A 19217-nucleotide genomic window follows, 5' to 3' on the forward strand; every position below is an offset into this window, starting at 1 on the left:
ACTTTAAAGGTACATGCCAAACTAAAATTAAAAATCTAAAAAATGTTAATACGAATTGTCTCGTTTTAATTAAATGTTTTCAAAAAAATTAGTTAGTGTAATCATAAATGTTAACTTTCGCTGCAAGACCACGTCTGAAAAATGCGTGCACCTTTAACCAGGCGTTCTCTTGTTTATTTAGTAATTGATAGGATCATCTTGATCCTTCAAACGAAAAAAGGGAAGTGTACACTTCATCCTTTAATTAATCCCTTATTTTGCCGCCAACATAATCCGTAGAAATGGTAACCGGATATACTCTGCACATCATTTTCTTTGAGGTGTCTTCTGTTCATATTGACACCTCCTGTTACGTAACACACAAGAGCTCTTTGTGCGGGAGAAGGTTGCGCCGAAATGTCGAATGGATTTGCATGAGGGGAATTACTAGATAAGAAGGGAGATGGAGAATACAATAAAACTATTTATGATTAACTGTAAGGCGAGACAAAATCATTAATAAGAATGCATAATTTCGGAGGTAACAAGGTGAAAATTATATGAAAATAAGATAATTCAACAGATCATTAAGAGAATAATGGTGAGGATAGCGAAATCGTGAAACAATATATTAAAAATTATGAAAAGTTGAAGCAAAATTAAAATTTCAAAGTTCCTCCTCATATTCCTCACTGTTTTCTCGTTTCTTTCCTATTGATGAACGAGAAGGTGACTTTCTTTGCGCTGAAAATGGAAAAAAGTAGAGAAATTAAACATTAATCTTTGGTTATAATGAGTTTAAAAAATAATTTCTCACTCACTTTTCTTTGTGCTTCCTCCATTTTTCGACGTACTCCCTATTGCTTGTTGTTGCTCTTCAGCAGCTGCAGCTACCGACAATTCAGCAAGCAAATCTAGCGGATTCTGAAAAATAATTTTTTTCCTATGATACTTCACAATATAAAAACAAATTTTACCTCTTGATCGGTGGAAGCAGCCGAAGAAGATGTAGACGCAGAGGGAACATTAGGTTTTGAATGAGAAATAGCTTGATTCGCTGCAATTGCGGCCGCCCGTGGTGTTCTTCCGGATGGAGTTGGTGTTGTCCGTTTTGTAGATGATTTTGGAGTTTTTGGACGATCTGAGAATTGAGAATATTATTAAAATATCAATCTTTATTAAATTACAAAGATTTTGGAAAAGTAGAATAACTAACCTATTTTCTCCTTTTCCTTTTCTGGAGATGGCACAGGTGCTGAAACATCTGATGATTTCTTTGCTGGAGGCTCTCCAGACACTGTCTCTGCAGAAGAAGAAGAAGTTGTATCGTGTATTAATGTAGCCTCCGAAGATGTTGATTCAGATGCCAAAGTTTCATCGATTTTCCGTTTATTGGAAGTTATTGTCATCGCAGCTGGTGCAACTTTTTCTATAACTTCTGGAGCTGGTGAAGGATTCGAAAATGATACATCTGATTGCGGATCCACTGATGATTCTGAACTTTTCGTCGGTTCTGGGACGCTTGTTGAAGCTGCAGAAGTTCCTTTTTGAGCGCCTCCCGCAGCTTTTGATGATTCTTTTGCACCGGGAGCACCGGCCTTTCTGCCTCCCTTTTCCGGTGAATTTCCAGCCATCAAGAGATCTATTTCATCTTGAGTTAGTGTTGAAAGATCCCGATTTCCAATTGACAAAAATGTTCGTACATTGATGTTTGCCAAACGTGGATCATGCTGAACTGTGTCCAATGCAGTATGCTGGGAGCTGAAAATAATTCAGAAATCAGAAGAAATCAGATTCTTTGAAGGTTTTGTGAATTTCGAATAATTTATAAATACAAACCCCGAAGCCACAGAACTTCTTGATGGACCAGCTACAGACGATGAACTTCCTGATCGAACAACCGTATAACTTGTTGTAACTCTTTGGGGTCCCATAAGACGGTAAGGTGGAACTGGAGTTTGTCGCCGAACAGCTTGAGGGCTCTGATTCATTGCTACTGGCATCATAGATCCTTGTCTTGGCGGAGAAATTAATTGAGGGCTTCCTTGTTGCGCTGACGGCGTCATTCCTGGTCTTTGGCCAGCCATTTGAGATCTGAAATCATGTAAACTTCAATTGAAATTGTAGAAACTTGAAAAATTTCCAGCTAACGGTGATAGTTTTCAGTTTATTGTTAGATTTCACGAAAAAATTACCTATAAGCTGGGCGAGTTCCGACATCGGCTGGATTAAGTCCTGCAGCTATAGCACGATGTGGTGCTATTGGAAGACGTGATGCTTGAGATCGAAAAGTTTGAGAAGATGTACCGGGTTGTGGTGATTTAGGAGGAGCCAATAGCTGAGATGATGATGTAGAAGTAGATGGAGTGAGTGGAGAGTGTTGGGCATGACGAGATGGAAGTTCAGCTGAAAATTCAAGATTAGATATTTTATTAACTAGACTTTTTTTTTACTTCTTCGATAGGCATTTTTATAATATGGAACACCGCGTCTCGATGGTTCTGGTCCTTGAAACATGGGTGATGGTCCAATATCATCTTCAATTGAATCTTGAGTTTGTTCTAATGGAATCATCTTCGGTTGCTGTGAACGAGCTGCATGAACTGGGAAACGAGGCTAGAAAATTATAAAATTGACACTTTTAGATTGGAAAAAATTATTATTTGGGACTAGGGCCTGTAGATTTTTGGTTTTTTTTTAAATGTTTTGCCGAAAATTTATTCTTCGTTTTTTTCGAAAATAAAAGTGAGCCAAAAACGTAAATTCTGATATACTGAAAACCTTAAAAATTTTTAAATTTTCCTTTCTCTCAAAAAAAAACAGTCATTCCCATTTTTAAAAGAGTGCAATTTTTATCCAGATATTAAAATTTTTCCGAATCACGTTTCAATATTACAACATTTTTCGTCTTTTTTTCGGTTTTGTCGCCAAATACCTAACGAGACCCATGACTCGGGGGCGGAGCGTATTGAAATGTACGTGGAGCTTGTTTGAATAATATTACCTGTGGAAGAGGCCGTGTAGCCGAGCTCGTAGATTGATTTTTCCATCCTTGAAAATTCATTTTTCCAGGTGACGAATTGTACGCTGTCGATATTATCGATGGCATTTTCTTTTGTGATTGTTGATGGAATTGATAAGAATTTGGAGATGTCCCAAATGATGGAGAACGTCTTGGTGGTAGTCGTTGTTCTGGAATTATAAATAATTGAAATTTTCCAATTTTAATCGTAAACTAACTCTTCTTTCCTCCACCAAACTGACTTGCATCAATAGGTCGAACTCTGAAATCACTATTATCTCTCTAAAAGTACATTCATCGTAAAATCAAGACCCACCTTGCACACGTTTGAGACATCATCTCTTCTTCTTGCATTTTTAATTTCTGTTGCTCGTGGAGCTGCTGTGATGTCATCGGAGGAGTTCTGTTAGCTTTTGGTTGATATGGTACTTGATTAATTCCTGGAGGTGGTCCCATTTGTGGTGGCCGGAGTACTTGAGCCGGTGGACCTTGATAACGACGGGGTAATGGAGCAGTTAATGTATTCGATTGATTTGAAAATTGTTGCATTGGGGAAACCATCTGTAACTTTTTTAAATGTTAGAATATTAAACGGCTCAAATAGGTTCAAAATCACCTCAAAAACCGAATTTCACAAACCTTTGAAAAAAAGCGCAAAAAAATGCAGAAAACAGAAAAAACCCAACTTTTTTTGGTCCAGCAAATAGAATAAAGCTTTTCACCTATTGTTACATTTTGTGGTAGTTTATTTCTTGTTCATACGTTGATTTAGGTACACTTAAAGGTGATAGGTTTCCTAAAATCATTGAAACTAGACAAGTTAGACCGAAATTTGGCAAAAATGATCACAATCGCTCAAAAAAACCCTTCTCCAAAATTGATAACTGCTGCGACACGGACAACCTCGTGAAATTTTATATTTCAGAAAATTTGAATTTGTTCAAAATTTTGAAAAAAAAACCTCGCTACAAAACTTTTTGGAAATTTTTGAGAAGTGAAAATCGGCTGCTTGAGGTCATTTTGGGAATATCAAAATCTAAATTGATCGGTTTTTTCTCTTTTAACTCAAAAATGTCTGAAAAACAAACCGATTCGATTCTTGACAAGTTTCCCAGTGTAGGCTCGTCGTCGTCGGATGAATTCAAATAGCAGGTTATCTAAAAATAACGACTTAAAAAATGTTTTTCTATAATTGAAAAAAAAACAATTTACCGAATTTTTCTCATCTTTCGGGGAAGCATGTTCACCAGGTTGGACACACCGATTACACGGGCAAGACGTAGTTTCAGCTATTGCAGAACTTTCTGGAAATTTTTTTAAAATCAGATTTTTTCAAAATGATTTGGCACTCACTTATATGGAACGAACATTTCGGATCAACTCCTCCAATTGCAGTAAGACCACATGCATTGCAGACATCGAACATTTTTTGAGAACGATCCAGTATAATATCTGGACTTTGAATTTGTAAGCCACGAAAAAATATTTTTAAAACTTACGATCAAAGCAAAATTTGCTAAGATGAAGCGCCGGCTTGTTACATTGCTTTTCAGAGTCGATTGGTTCAAAATTGTCAATTTTATCCAAAATAGAGTGCATTGTGTGTACAATAACTAAAGAATCATCCATATCTGGTCCAACACAACATTGATGGAATACTGGATCAATTGTCTAAAAAAATATCAATAGAATAATGAAACATTTTCAGAATTCATTACCGTCAATGTCAGATAGTCATTCCTTGAGTATTTTGTGGATGCTTTGAAAATTCTTCGCTGGGCCATATCTGTTGGATAATCTGAAAAACGCAATAAATTTCATCGAAAATGCCTATTAAATTGAATTACCTTCTTCTTCATCATTTCCTAACAATTCATGCTCTTTTTGTGCTTGACTTGTGACCAATTCTTTAAATTCAATTAAATCGTCAATATCCTTTTGTACTAAATCCATCTTGATATTCAATATATCTTTGTCAGTATAGTATTCAGCGTATCTGAAATTTCGAATTTATTTTTCTAATTCCCAAGAAAAATAATTAATAAGAATACCTTAACGAATTATTATCCAATATATCATCATTTGCCACATCTGGAAGACGCTGAGGAACTGTTTGAGCAGCTTGGAGGTAGTCGTCATCGTCTCTGGAAATTGTTATTTTCAATTTCAAAAAAAAAACTTTACTTACGAAATATACTCATTTGATGCAATCCACGGATCAAAACGACGTCTTTGCATCTTTGAATCATTTTCCGCATGGCACCGCATCACTTCTTTCTTATGATTATTTTCTAACGTTTTTGAAAATTCGACGTGCTCTTCACAACGGCCGCCATGTTTCGCAAGTTCTTCTTTTGATCGTATCTAAAATTTTAAATTTGAAAAAAAGCTTACTATCAAATTTTCGTATTTTTTCTCACCTGCTTACACCGAACAAGCGTTCGATACGAAGCATAATTACATTGTCCATACTTATTTTTGTCGTATTCATTGGCAACAAGACGGAATCGTGTTCCAGGTGCAACTATATATTGAGCAGGAGGACGAGTTGTTTGTTTCATGCTGCTTAAAAATAAAAATGGAAAATTGAGTCAAAAAGTTGAGATAAAACAAATTAAAACAATTTTCTGAAAAATAAACAACTGAAATTTGAAGTAATAAACAACACGCGAAAACGTTATTTCGGAGCATCGTTTGAGAAGTAAAACTTTTTTTCGGCGCACCCTTGTGCGCAGTTTTTATCTTCTCTTTTAATTTAATTTTCAAGCTAAATCTTTCTTTTTAAACTTTGAATAAATATTTAAATATTCAGAATGCACCAATAAACCTGGAACAAAATCGATAATGTTCCGCAAGCTTGGTTCTTCTGGGTCACTATGGAAGCCGAAAAATCCGCATTCTTTGGAATACCTCAAATATTTACAAGGAGTGCTCACAAAAAATGAGAAAGTTACGGAAAACAATAAGAAAATATTAGTAGAAGCATTACGAGCTATCGCAGAAATTCTCATTTGGGGCGATCAGAATGATGCTTCGGTTTTTGAGTGAGTTTTTTTCCAATGTTTTTTTTCAAATCTGATGTTGAATTTCAGTTTCTTCCTTGAGCGGCAAATGCTTCTTTATTTCTTGAAAATTATGGAACAAGGAAACACACCACTAAATGTACAATTACTGCAGACTTTGAACATTTTATTCGAAAATATTCGACATGAAACTTCACTTTGTAAGTTTTTTATATGGATTTTCGCTTAAAATTGCCAGTTTTCAGATTTCCTTCTAAGTAACAATCATGTAAACTCGATTATTTCCCACAAATTCGATTTACAAAATGATGAGATCATGGCTTACTACATTAGTTTTCTGAAAACTCTTTCATTTAAACTGAATCCAGCTACAATCCACTTCTTCTTCAATGAAACGACTGAAGAATTTCCATTGTTGGTAGAAGTTTTGAAGCTTTATAATTGGAATGAATCAATGGTTCGAATTGCTGTTAGAAATATTCTTTTAAATATTGTGAGAGTTCAAGATGATTCAATGATTATTTTCGCTATCAAGCATACAAAAGTTAGTAGAAAATTATTTTGAAAAGGTGTATTTAAGCAATAAATATTACAGGAATATCTATCGGAGTTAATAGATTCTCTAGTTGGTCTCTCACTTGAAATGGACACATTTGTACGATCTGCTGAGAATGTGTTAGCTAATCGAGAGAGATTACGAGGAAAAGTGGATGATTTAATTGATTTGATTCATTATATTGGTGAACTATTGGATGTGGAAGCTGTCGCCGAAAGTTTATCAATTTTAGGTCAGTTTTACTGCTGGAAAATCAAGTTTTTAATGTTAAATTTTCAGTAACAACACGATACTTAAGCCCTCTATTACTTTCAAGTATATCACCAAGAAGAGATAATCATTCACTTCTACTCACTCCGATTTCTGCGTTATTTTTTTTCTCTGAATTTTTATTGGTGAGTTTTAACATTTAAAATTACATTTTTCTAATTTATTTATTTTTCAGATAGTTCGTCACCATGAAACAATATATACATTTTTATCATCTTTCCTATTTGACACTCAGAATACTTTGACGACCCATTGGATACGTCATAATGAGAAATATTGCTTAGAACCGATTACATTATCATCACCAACCGGAGAATATGTGAATGAAGACCAGTAAGAGCTGAAATTTTAAAATTTTTGCTTTGAATATAGTATTTTCAGCGTATTTTTCGATTTTCTACTGGAAGCATTTGATTCCAGTCAAGCAGACGATTCGAAGGCATTCTATGGATTAATGCTGATTTATTCAATGTTTCAGAATAATGGTGAGTTTTAAAAAATTGATTTGTTAAATTAAAATTTCCATTTCCAATAACTCCTCTTCAGACAGTAAGTTTTCAATGTTGTAAAGTTCCTGTTCATCTGTGATCGTTTTCTTCATTTTTTTAGTTTTGCATGAACAGTTTTCAAATTTTTTTGATATCATACAGTAAATATCGTCATCCAGATAATTTTCTATTTAAAAAAAATGAATAAAAAGAGGGCGCGCAGAAATTGCCGAAGTAATGTAAATTTAAAGGGACACATGCGTAGCTTGTTGTGTGGGTCTCGCCGCGCTTTGTTTGATTTATCTTGTTTTCTGCTCAAAGAGCTGTTTTTATTTTAGCGTTGAATGCTTTTTTACCGTTCTCATCGGCTTTTTAATAGGAATATTTAAAAAAAAAGGTTTAATAAATCTTCGTTTTTACAAAATCCATCTAAGATTTGCATTTGTGAAGCTCAACAAGTAAAGTTTTAAGTAACATTGTTTTTTAAAAAACAATTGAACCAAATTTTGCCGAAACATTAATAACATGACGATACTCTATAAAATATTCCTCTTTTCAAAATAAATTTTCAAAAAAAATCCATTTTTCAGCCGATGTTGGAGAACTTCTATCTGCTGCCAACTTCCCAGTGCTCAAAGAATCAACGACAACTTCATTAGCTCAACAGAATCTTGCTCGTCTCCGAATAGCATCTACGTCTTCCATATCAAAGCGAACGAGAGCTATCACTGAAATTGGAGTAGAAGCGACCGAGGAAGATGAGATTTTTCATGATGTTCCTGAAGAACAAACGTTGGTAAGTAAATAAATCAACATTGATTGTTACACAAACTTTAATATTTTTAAATTTGAAAATTTTCTTCAAAGTGCTCAAAAATCCTGTCGAAAATTACAGGAAGATCTGGTGGATGATGTATTGGTTGATACTGAAAATTCAGCAATAAGTGATCCAGAAGTGAGTAGAAAACGTGCATGTATTAATTATTAAAAAAAAAATATAGTTTTCCCCAGTTTTCCTTGACCTAAAACTCAGCAATTTCAGCCTAAAAACGTGGAGTCAGAATCTCGTTCTCGATTTCAATCTGCTGTTGATGAGCTTCCACCTCCGTCGACTTCTGGATGTGATGGTCGACTTTTTGATGCACTTTCATCGATTATCAAAGCAGTTGGAACAGATGACAATCGAATTCGACCAATTACATTGGAACTTGCATGTCTTGTAATTCGGCAAATTTTAATGACTGTTGATGATGAAAAAGTAAGATTACAAATTCAAAATTGAGCAAAATCAGAATCTAAATTTCATAAATTGTTCAGGTACATACCAGTTTAACGAAATTATGCTTCGAAGTTCGTCTAAAACTTTTATCATCAATTGGACAATATGTTAATGGAGAGAATCTGTTTTTGGAGTGGTTTGAGGATGAATATGCAGAATTTGAAGTAAGCCAAGAGGTCCGAAAATAATTTAATTCATCCTTTTTATTCAGGTGAATCACGTGAATTTCGATATAATCGGTCACGAAATGCTTCTTCCTCCAGCTGCAACTCCTCTTTCGAATCTGCTACTTCATAAGCGATTGCCCAGTGGATTTGAAGAACGAATAAGAACTGTAGGAAACTTTTTAAATTTGAAAATTAATTATATATATATTTGCAGCAAATCGTATTCTACCTACATATTCGAAAATTGGAACGAGATTTGACCGGTGAAGGAGACACAGAATTACCTGTGAGAGTGTTGAATTCTGATCAGGAACCAGTTGCCATCGGTGATTGTATTAATTTACGTGAGTTCATCTGCATAGAAAACACCATATTTCTACTCAAATTAACAATTTTCAGATAATTCGGATCTTCTATCCTGCACTGTGGTTCCTCAACAACTATGTTCTCTTGGAAAACCTGGTGATCGTCTTGCTCGATTCCTTGTCACTGATAGACTTCAATTAATTCTTGTCGAACCGGATTCTCGAAAAGCCGGATGGGCAATTGTTCGATTCGTAGGACTTCTTCAAGATACAACAATTAATGGAGATTCTACGGATTCGAAAGTTTTGCATGTTGTGGTGGAAGGGCAACCCTCGAGAATTAAGGTAAGAATACTAACGGGAAAAAAAAATCAAAAAATTACTTCTGTTTCAGAAAAGACATCCGGTTTTAACTGCAAAGTTCATATTCGATGATCACATTCGGTGTATGGCAGCAAAGCAACGGCTCACCAAGGTAACGGAAAAAATAACCAAAAAGACGGAAAGTTATTGTAAATGGACGAAATCGGCGAAATTAATTGAAAACGTTTGAATTTGCCGCTAAAACCAAACGAAAACCAAACGAAAGCGAAATTTAACTATCCCTTCAGGTAGAATATACATTTTATTTCTCTTTATAGGGTCGCCAAACAGCACGTGGTCTGAAACTTCAGGCGATATGTTCAGCTCTTGGAGTTCCACGTATCGATCCAGCGACAATGACGTCATCACCACGAATGAATCCATTCAGAATTGTGAAAGGATGCGCACCGGGAAGTGTACGAAAAACTGTTTCCACATCATCATCGTCAAGCCAAGGACGTCCCGGACATTATTCTGCAAATCTTAGATCAGCATCTAGAAATGCAGGAATGATACCAGATGATCCAACTCAACCGAGTAGTTCTTCGGAAAGAAGATCCTAGGGATCAATATCTCTTCAGTTTCATCATTTTATGCTGTAAATTGTATTTAAGTATTCCTATTCTTTGTAGTACTGTATTTACACATCGTCTAGTTAAAATCACAAATCTCCGAAAAAACAAACCAGTGAACATGTGATATTTCTCTTGCCCATAGTTCTCTTTTTTTTTTGAAACAAAAACAATTACTTTTATGCTCACCTATTCGAGCCATATTTTTTTCCCAATTACCGGTTGTTTATTTTAATTTCTTTTTTTTTTCTGTAAATCTACTTTATTTTTAAAACTGCATTTGAGATTGTGTATATTTTTTCAAAATGGTTCAAATGCCGAATCTATCTACTTTTTAATCATTATTCAAACAGAAAAACCGATTATTTATTCAGATTCTCAAAAATGGCTGAAAAAGCTGAAAATCTTCCATCTTCTTCGGCCGAAGCTTCAGAAGAGCCATCACCTCAAACTGGACCAAATGTGAATCAAAAACCATCGATTTTGGTTCTTGGAATGGCTGGTTCTGGAAAAACGACATTTGTTCAGGTAACTTTCATTCAATTTTGAGAGTTTTCAAACATTACTATTTTCAGCGTCTCACAGCATTCCTACATGCTCGTAAAACACCTCCATATGTGATTAATCTGGATCCGGCAGTTAGCAAAGTACCTTATCCAGTGAATGTTGACATTCGAGATACTGTGAAATACAAGGAAGTTATGAAAGAATTCGGAATGGGACCAAATGGAGCAATTATGACATGTCTTAACCTGATGTGTACTCGTTTTGATAAAGTAATTGAGTTGATTAATAAGAGATCTTCTGATTTCTCAGTTTGTCTTCTTGATACTCCTGGACAAATTGAAGCATTCACTTGGAGTGCTAGTGGATCTATTATCACTGATTCATTGGCAAGTAGCCATCCCACGGTAAGGGATTTTGATTTATGAAATCTGCTTGAAATGAAAAAAGATTCTAATAAATTTTTGACTTTTAAACATTTTTTACAGTTATATTTGGTCTATTTTCTATCATTAAAAGCAAAATGAAAAGTCGATTCTACTCCATATTTATTAATTTCGACTTTTCAGGTGGTAATGTACATTGTGGATTCCGCTCGTGCCACAAATCCAACTACATTCATGTCCAATATGCTCTACGCATGTTCCATTCTCTACCGTACCAAACTTCCATTCATTGTCGTTTTCAACAAAGCTGATATTGTCAAACCAACATTTGCACTCAAATGGATGCAAGATTTCGAAAGATTTGATGAAGCTTTAGAGGATGCCAGAAGCAGTTATATGAATGATTTGAGTCGTTCATTGAGTCTCGTTCTTGATGAATTCTATTGCGGACTGAAAACAGGTTTTTATTCGAAATAAAACCTTTTTTAAATAATAAATTTCAGTTTGCGTCAGTTCTGCAACTGGAGAAGGATTCGAAGATGTAATGACAGCAATCGATGAAAGTGTTGAAGCATACAAAAAAGAATATGTTCCAATGTATGAAAAAGTGTTGGCTGAGAAAAAACTATTGGATGAGGAGGAGAGAAAGAAAAGAGATGAAGAGGTAATTGTAGTAATTTAATTCTGATTATCTTCAAATTTTCAGACTCTGAAAGGAAAAGCTGTTCACGACCTGAACAAAGTCGCCAATCCCGACGAATTTCTGGAGTCGGAGTTGAATTCAAAAATCGATAGAATTCATTTGGGCGGAGTCGATGAAGAGAATGAGGAGGATGCTGAACTCGAAAGATCCTGATTTTCTTTTTGTTTTTGAATTTTTATTCTATTTTGATCCCTGTTTACTTCTTATTGTTCTCATTTTGTTGCGTTGTTTTACATTTTACTCATTTTTGCATAAACTTGTTGCAAAAATCAATATAATTTTTGATCTGGAAATGGTTTTAAACCTTAACCTTTCATATATTAATAATTTTTTTTCAAAAAAACGTTCTAAAAAGGTTCCTCATTTTTTCAATATAGGAAATTTTGAAGATCTTTTCCAAAAATGAGGTTCTTCGCTTGAAAAGCCAACATTTAAAACCTTTTTTTTTCCAGAAACCTAGTGGTTAATGTCTGAAAAGACGTTCCACAAGGCACAGACCATCCGTGCAAAGGCATCCGGAGTGCCTTCAATCGTCGAAGCTGTACAGTTTCATGGAGTTCGCATCACAAAAAACGATGCTTTGGTTAAGGAGGTACTACCCAAATTTCAAAATGTTGCACAATTCAATTGAAAATATAAATTGTGAATTAAATTCAACTTACATGTTTTTTCAGGTTTCCGAATTATACAGAAGTAAAAATCTAGATGAACTTGTTCATAACTCTCATCTGGCGGCTCGTCATCTTCAAGAAGTTGGATTAATGGATAATGCAGTTGCTCTAATTGATACATCTCCAAGCTCAAATGAAGGATATGTTGTCAATTTCCTAGTTCGAGAACCAAAATCATTCACTGCTGGAGTCAAAGCAGGAGTTTCAACGAATGGAGATGCGGATGTCAGTTTAAATGCCGGAAAACAAAGTGTTGGAGGACGAGGAGAGGCAATCAATACACAGTATACATATACTGTAAAGGTAAGGACGAGAGTTGGCACTGCCAGTTTGGCATGTTCTCCCAATATTTTTTAATTATAAAATTTGGAAGTATAAAAAAATGTTTGCTTCATCTAAAAATAGCCTTTTTCACATGAAAAAAATTGAAAAAAAGTGCTCAAAAATTTCAGAAATTTCCAATTTCCAAACAATTTTGGAGAACTTTCAAAAATTTTTCCAACTGAAATTAAAGCTATATTCTATCACTAAATTTTATACAAGTCTTAAGAGAAAATGATGAAGTGGCTCATTTTGTAGAATTTCCTAAAAAATAATATCTTCAGGGCGATCACTGCTTCAACATTTCCGCAATCAAACCATTCCTGGGATGGCAAAAATATTCGAATGTATCAGCGACTCTATACCGTTCACTTGCACATATGCCATGGAATCAATCAGATGTTGATGAGAATGCAGCTGTTCTTGCATATAATGGACAACTATGGAATCAAAAGCTTTTGCATCAAGTCAAATTGAATGCGGTAAAGTATTATAAGTGTTTTGTCCAAACTATGATACAGTTCTTCAGATATGGAGAACACTTCGTGCCACTCGAGATGCCGCATTTTCAGTTCGTGAACAAGCCGGACACACTTTGAAATTCTCGTTGGAGAATGCTGTAGCTGTTGATACAAGAGATAGACCTATTCTTGCAAGTCGTGGAATTCTTGGTAAGAGTAACAACGACTATTTTTAAAAAATATCTTTTTCGAAAAAATTACGAACGAAAAAAAACTGTATTATGTACCCAAACGCGAAATTTTGCAGTTCTTGCGCGTTCTTGTTGATAAAAAATATGTAAAAAATTGGAAAAACTACGAAAAGTCGATAAAAATTCCGTACCAACCGGAAAATGTTTCATTAATTTCTCTTCCTTTTTTCAGCTCGTTTTGCTCAAGAGTACGCAGGAGTATTTGGTGATGCGTCATTTGTGAAGAATACATTAGATTTACAGGTAACAACCTTATTTCAACAATTATTTCAAATTCTATTAAAAATAATTCCAGGCAGCTGCCCCTCTTCCACTCGGTTTCATTCTTGCCGCCTCATTCCAAGCGAAACATTTGAAAGGACTCGGAGATCGAGAAGTTCATATTTTGGATAGATGTTATTTGGGTGGACAACAGGATGTTCGAGGATTTGGTCTGAATACTATTGGAGTGAGTTTTAACGAAATTCTCTTGAAAGTCAAATAATCATTTTCAGGTTAAAGCAGATAACAGTTGTCTTGGAGGAGGTGCTTCACTTGCTGGTGTCGTTCATTTGTATCGGCCATTGATTCCACCAAATATGCTATTTGCACACGCATTCCTTGCATCTGGAAGTGTTGCATCAGTTCATTCCAAAAATTTGGTGCAACAATTACAGGATACTCAACGAGTATCAGCCGGATTTGGTGAGTTTGAAATTTAGGAAACATTTGGATGAAATGTATTTTTTAAAAATAGATCAGCTTTATTTATTTGAAAAAAAACGCTCATTAATCAATAGTGATAGTTCCATTCTGAGTTTCTTCTTCTTCCTCGCGGAATACAATTTTTGACTTGTTCGCATCCTTCTTGTGTACTTTGTCACCAATCTTCTCATCAACTAAATCTCGAAACTGAAAAAATTTCAAAATTATTCCAAAAAATATTGATGCAGACTACCTTTTTGATGGCTTCTGGTACGTTTCTAGCGTCGAATGGATTGGCTCCTCCAATAATTAAAGTCTCGTTCGGTAGTTTAGCCAGACGGACGGTGTGCTTCAACATTTTTCTAATTAATCTATTTCAATTCAAGTCACTCACTCTCTCTTGACGTCTTCTTCTATATTCCAAGAACTCTGCAGAAAATCCGTGTCCGCCTTGTGTGTTTCTAGTTGGCGTCGGAGGATTCACGGGTCCAAGACGAATGGATGTCTAAAAAATGTTATATTTTTGCATAAAGAAAACACCATACCTTCACCACTTTTTGAGTTGTGGGCGTTCTGAATGGAATTGATCGATTATTATTGCTCTTTCTTGATTTGCTTCTATCAGCTGCGTAATGAGGTGTTCTAAAGATCAGCTTTAATTCATTTGGACAAGTGCTCCTCTAATAAACTTACCCTGTACTCATTTTTGAAACGATTTACGATGATAAGATTGAAAGTGGAAGTTAAATTTAGTCTTTCAAAGTTGAAATAAAATCTTCATAAATAAATAAATTTAAATGAAAGATTAAATAAATTAACGTTCACGTAGTTAAAAAAATAATTTAAATCTTAACTTCTAATAAAAAATCTCAATTTTCCAGGACTCGCATTCGTGTTCAAAAGTATTTTCCGGCTGGAACTCAACTACACGTATCCATTGAAATATGTGCTCGGCGATTCATTGCTCGGTGGATTCCATATTGGAGCTGGTGTCAACTTCTTGTAGAGATTAATTGGATGCAAGCACCCCTCAAAAAGATTTTTTTGAAAAACGATAAATTCACAGAATTTCAGTTCTTTTTCTCCCCCTTTTATTGTTATTTTCATCGTAATGCTGTGCTAGAAGTCAGAGTAAATATGAGTTTTTTTGTGTTCTAGGAATTCCATTTTTTCAGGAAGCAAATTTAATAAAAATTATCGAATTTCTTGCTCTAAAGATGTTGTACATTTTATGGAAATGTTCGTATAGTAATTCGAACACTTTATATTTCTCGTTTTAAAACTGTCGGTGTTTTATAGTAAACTATCTTCAGAAAAAAATGAGCCTACGAAAAATCAATTTCGTAACTGGAAACGTGAAGAAGCTTGAAGAAGTCAAGGCTATTTTGAAGAATTTCGAGGTAAAATATATTTGATATTATTCGAACGCGAAATTTTGCGCCAAAAGTACGATGCCTGGTCTCAACACGACAATATTTTGTTAAATACAAACGAATGTGCGCCTTCAAAGAAAAGTTTCAATCTTTCGTTGCCGTGGAGATATTTTTAGAGTTTTTGTTTAAATTATATATTTGTCGTATCGAAACCGGGTACCGTAATCAATCAATTAAATATTTTCAGGTTTCAAACGTGGATGTCGATTTGGATGAATTCCAAGGAGAACCCGAATTTATTGCCGAAAGAAAGTGCCGTGAGGCTGTTGAAGCTGTAAAAGGGCCCGTTTTGGTATGGAAAATTGTATTTGTTCTAAAAATTGTCAAATTTCAGGTCGAAGACACAAGTTTATGCTTCAACGCAATGGGCGGTCTTCCTGGACCTTATATCAAGTGGTTTTTGAAGAATTTGAAACCAGAAGGACTACATAATATGCTAGGTAAATATTTTAATTTTTTGAAAAAACTTATTTTTCAGCCGGATTTTCTGACAAAACCGCCTATGCTCAATGCATCTTTGCGTACACTGAAGGACTCGGAAAACCTATTCATGTATTTGCTGGTATGATTTTTTGAATTTAATTCTTTAATTTTATATGTTAATTTAGTTGTTTCATTCCTCAATTTATGAGAGATTTTTTTTTCAATTTTTCTATTTCAGGAAAATGTCCTGGTCAAATTGTTGCTCCACGTGGTGATACTGCTTTTGGATGGGATCCATGCTTCCAGCCAGATGGTTTTAAAGAAACATTCGGAGAAATGGATAAAGATGTAAAAAATGAAATTTCTCATCGTGCAAAGGCTCTGGAACTCCTCAAGGAATATTTTCAGAATAATTAAATTATTTTTTCTCATCTATGCAATTTCTTGAAAATTTGTTAAGTTTCCGTTGTTATGCATTTGCTTTTATTTAAAAAAAAAAGAATATTTTTACATTAATATTAGATATGAGAAAAGAGTAATTTCTGGATTTTAACCTTCCTACAAAAGAATATTTATATTTTTTGTATGATTTTTTAAAAATATCGTCAGGAAATAATAACATTTCAGATATACCCTGAACTCTACAGTTTATGATATTCAGGAAATTTCTGAATTTTCTGAAACCTTACAAAATGCGAACGGATCCGATTATTTTCGTGATTGGGTGCACTGGAACCGGGAAAAGTGATCTTGGAGTGGCAATTGCAAAGAAATATGGAGGAGAGGTGATTAGTGTAGATTCAATGCAATTTTATAAAGGTACATGGGTTTTGTTTCAATTTTAAATTAATTAATTTTCGTTTTTCAGGACTTGACATTGCCACGAATAAGATAACGGAAGAAGAATCTGAAGGGATTCAACATCATATGATGTCATTTTTGAATCCATCTGAATCATCATCTTATAATGTACATAGTTTCCGAGAAGTCACGTTGGATCTTATTAAAGTGCTTAATTCGCCACTTTTTGAACTTGATCCTAATTTTCATAATTTTCAGAAAATCCGCGCCCGTTCAAAAATTCCTGTAATTGTCGGAGGAACCACTTATTATGCTGAAAGTGTCCTTTATGAGAATAATCTGATTGAAACCAACACTTCAGATGACGTGGATTCCAAATCGAGAACATCATCAGAATCGTCATCTGAAGACACTGAAGAAGGAATTAGTAATCAAGAATTATGGGATGAATTGAAAAAAATCGACGAAAAATCAGCACTTCTTCTACATCCAAATAATCGTTATCGAGTACAGAGAGCATTGCAAATTTTCAGAGAAACTGGTAATTGATTTGCAAATTTCCAGATTAAAAACAAATCAAGTAAAGTTTTTTGCAGGAATCCGAAAAAGTGAACTTGTTGAAAAACAGAAATCAGATGAAACTGTTGATTTGGGTGGACGACTACGATTTGATAATTCTTTAGTTATTTTTATGGATGCAACACCTGAAGTTTTAGAAGAAAGACTTGATGGAAGAGTTGATAAAATGATTAAATTGGGTTTGAAGAATGAATTGATCGAGTTTTATAACGAGGTAAATATTTGAATTTTTCCAGAAAAAAAAAGAAAATTTTTTATTATTTTGTTTTTTTTTCATTCTTTACTATTTTCCAAAAAAGTTTAAACTTTTGAAAACTGTTCAGAAAATGTTCGTGTATTTATTTTAGCTTACTGAGGCATTATTTCATTGTGATTTTTACTATACTCTATAAACTAAATTTTCAGCACGCCGAGTACATAAATCACAGCAAATATGGTGTCATGCAATGTATTGGTCTTAAAGAATTCGTTCCATGGCTCAATTTGGACCCATCAGAAAGAGATACACTCAATGGGGATAAATTGTTCAAGCAAGGGTAATTTAAATTTATTTTCAATTTTTATAAATTCCAAGCTATTTTCAGATGCGATGATGTGAAGCTTCACACTCGACAATATGCACGGCGCCAGAGACGGTGGTATCGATCGAGACTTTTAAAACGGTCGGATGGTGATCGGGTATGTTGATTTTAAAAAAATTGAATTTTTAAAGAACTTTTTTACTAAATTAACAAAGTTATTGGCTGAAAATGGCTGAAAATTATAGTAAAACTAATCAAAAAAATTGAAATTTTGAATTAAAGTCATAAAGTGACGACCAGAAAATTAAAAAAAAACATTTTTCTATTTTAATTAATTCACTCTACTTCACTTTAAAAATAATTTTCAGAAAATGGCAAGTACAAAAATGCTGGATACATCTGACAAGTACCGAATAATTAGTGATGGAATGGACATTGTTGATCAATGGATGAATGGAATCGATCTATTTGAAGATGTAAAATTTCACAAATTCTAAAATTTCCGAATCACAAATTAAAATTTCTACAGATCTCCACAGACACCAATCCAATTCTAAAAGGGTCCGATGCAAATATTCTGCTGAATTGTGAAATCTGTAATATTTCAATGACTGGAAAAGATAATTGGTTTGTTTCAATACATATTATAATTTCGAAATGAATTTTTTCAGGCAGAAACATATCGATGGGAAAAAGCACAAGCATCATGCTAAGCAAAAGAAATTGGCAGAGACTCGCACATAAGACGCTATATTTATTTTTTGTTAACTTAAATTATTTTTGTTGTTGATTGTTCTCTAAATAAAAAAACAGCTCAGAGAGAAGATTAGGCGCTCGTCCACATCTCCGACGATAGTCAACCCGAACGAAGGGAACTATCTTTAATTGTCAGTGATGACGTCATGTCGTCAAGAACTCGTCATAGCTGTGAGAATTGAACCATTATAGATTTGGACATTAGTTTAGGTTATATCCAGTACACTAAATGGTACATGATAGACAGTGTACATTTACAGATTTATAGATTGTCTCAGTGACTAGTTACCGGAAGAGGAGAGGAGAACATGTGGCGATGTCTTTTGGATCGATATTATTCCGTCTGAAAATTGTTCACTAGGGGGACTGCCGATTACCACTTCACATGACGGAACATGTTAGTTAAAATATTGGCTTTTATACACATTTTCAAAATAGCACCTGTATTAGAATATTCAAGAAAAACCTATTCCATGTTATTGCTCCACGAGCAGAAATGCGATACACTGTGTTGCATTCGTAAGTGTTTACCATAAATGTTACCTTATTAATATCAAATAGATAAGAAAAAGCATGTAGAAGATATAATCACGTGTGTCAATCGACCTTCTCCACCCATTTTTGATTGTTTAGATGGTTAGGTACCCGCTAAAAAAAGAATAATATAAAAAGGAAAAGACGAACAATTTGATTGATAAT

The 19217-nt window shown here is 34.3% G+C and overlaps 7 protein-coding genes and 1 non-coding gene across 8 annotated transcripts; 5 read left to right on the forward strand and 3 right to left on the reverse strand.

Moving 5' to 3' along the window:
* Positions 1-450: 450 nt before the first annotated feature.
* Positions 451-5563, reverse strand: sumv-1. The gene is made up of 19 exons (NM_065715.5): positions 5422-5563; positions 5190-5365; positions 5053-5145; positions 4849-4997; positions 4720-4799; positions 4501-4672; positions 4355-4453; positions 4214-4305; positions 4090-4158; positions 3318-3562; positions 3220-3272; positions 2984-3171; positions 2433-2595; positions 2175-2385; positions 1819-2073; positions 1196-1740; positions 957-1120; positions 801-903; positions 451-723 (listed from the first exon to the last, which is right to left on the reverse strand). The coding sequence occupies exons 1-19, from the start codon at positions 5560-5562 to the stop codon at positions 647-649; spliced, it is 3075 nt and encodes a 1024-aa protein (NP_498116.2). The 5' UTR covers position 5563; the 3' UTR covers positions 451-646.
* Positions 5564-5813: 250 nt separating this feature from the next.
* On the forward strand, positions 5814-10262 carry gop-1 (Protein CLEC16A homolog). The gene is made up of 16 exons (NM_065716.7): positions 5814-6045; positions 6094-6224; positions 6270-6568; positions 6620-6812; positions 6860-6975; positions 7026-7183; positions 7232-7335; positions 7929-8134; positions 8234-8293; positions 8381-8596; positions 8656-8781; positions 8829-8951; positions 8999-9128; positions 9184-9434; positions 9484-9564; positions 9731-10262. The coding sequence occupies exons 1-16, from the start codon at positions 5846-5848 to the stop codon at positions 10013-10015; spliced, it is 2679 nt and encodes an 892-aa protein (NP_498117.3). The 5' UTR covers positions 5814-5845; the 3' UTR covers positions 10016-10262.
* A 136-nt stretch (positions 10263-10398) lies between these two features.
* gop-2 (GPN-loop GTPase 1) lies at positions 10399-11888 on the forward strand. Its single transcript, NM_065717.6, has 5 exons — positions 10399-10552; positions 10600-10935; positions 11098-11374; positions 11418-11578; positions 11621-11888. The coding sequence occupies exons 1-5, from the start codon at positions 10409-10411 to the stop codon at positions 11768-11770; spliced, it is 1068 nt and encodes a 355-aa protein (NP_498118.1). The 5' UTR covers positions 10399-10408; the 3' UTR covers positions 11771-11888.
* Positions 11889-12069: 181 nt separating this feature from the next.
* Positions 12070-15213, forward strand: gop-3 (SAM50-like protein gop-3). The gene is made up of 8 exons (NM_065718.8): positions 12070-12209; positions 12292-12591; positions 12894-13091; positions 13139-13280; positions 13494-13564; positions 13617-13769; positions 13816-14005; positions 14887-15213. The coding sequence occupies exons 1-8, from the start codon at positions 12084-12086 to the stop codon at positions 15009-15011; spliced, it is 1305 nt and encodes a 434-aa protein (NP_498119.1). The 5' UTR covers positions 12070-12083; the 3' UTR covers positions 15012-15213.
* Positions 14051-14775, reverse strand: C34E10.9 (uncharacterized protein). The gene is made up of 5 exons (NM_065719.3): positions 14699-14775; positions 14551-14647; positions 14400-14510; positions 14259-14354; positions 14051-14212 (listed from the first exon to the last, which is right to left on the reverse strand). Exons 1-5 carry the CDS (start codon positions 14707-14709, stop codon positions 14090-14092), a joined length of 438 nt encoding a protein of 145 aa, NP_498120.2. The 5' UTR covers positions 14710-14775; the 3' UTR covers positions 14051-14089.
* A 105-nt stretch (positions 15214-15318) lies between the features above and the next one.
* Positions 15319-16372, forward strand: hap-1 (Inosine triphosphate pyrophosphatase). The gene is made up of 5 exons (NM_065720.4): positions 15319-15405; positions 15626-15730; positions 15773-15878; positions 15917-16000; positions 16100-16372. Exons 1-5 carry the CDS (start codon positions 15325-15327, stop codon positions 16276-16278), a joined length of 555 nt encoding a protein of 184 aa, NP_498121.1. The 5' UTR covers positions 15319-15324; the 3' UTR covers positions 16279-16372.
* Positions 16373-16488: 116 nt separating this feature from the next.
* Positions 16489-18580, forward strand: gro-1 (C2H2-type domain-containing protein). The gene is made up of 9 exons (NM_065721.8): positions 16489-16680; positions 16730-16869; positions 16921-17203; positions 17259-17455; positions 17647-17777; positions 17826-17919; positions 18131-18238; positions 18292-18389; positions 18434-18580. Exons 1-9 carry the CDS (start codon positions 16512-16514, stop codon positions 18504-18506), a joined length of 1293 nt encoding a protein of 430 aa, NP_498122.2. The 5' UTR covers positions 16489-16511; the 3' UTR covers positions 18507-18580.
* Positions 18569-18690, reverse strand: ZC395.12. Its single transcript, NR_101818.1, has one exon. It is a non-coding gene; the product is annotated as a small nucleolar RNA ZC395.12 (small nucleolar RNA).
* Between the last annotated feature and the right edge of the window lie 527 nt (positions 18691-19217).

This window comes from Caenorhabditis elegans, chromosome III (genome assembly GCF_000002985.6).
Source record: "Caenorhabditis elegans chromosome III".
Taxonomy (NCBI): domain Eukaryota; kingdom Metazoa; phylum Nematoda; class Chromadorea; order Rhabditida; family Rhabditidae; genus Caenorhabditis; species Caenorhabditis elegans.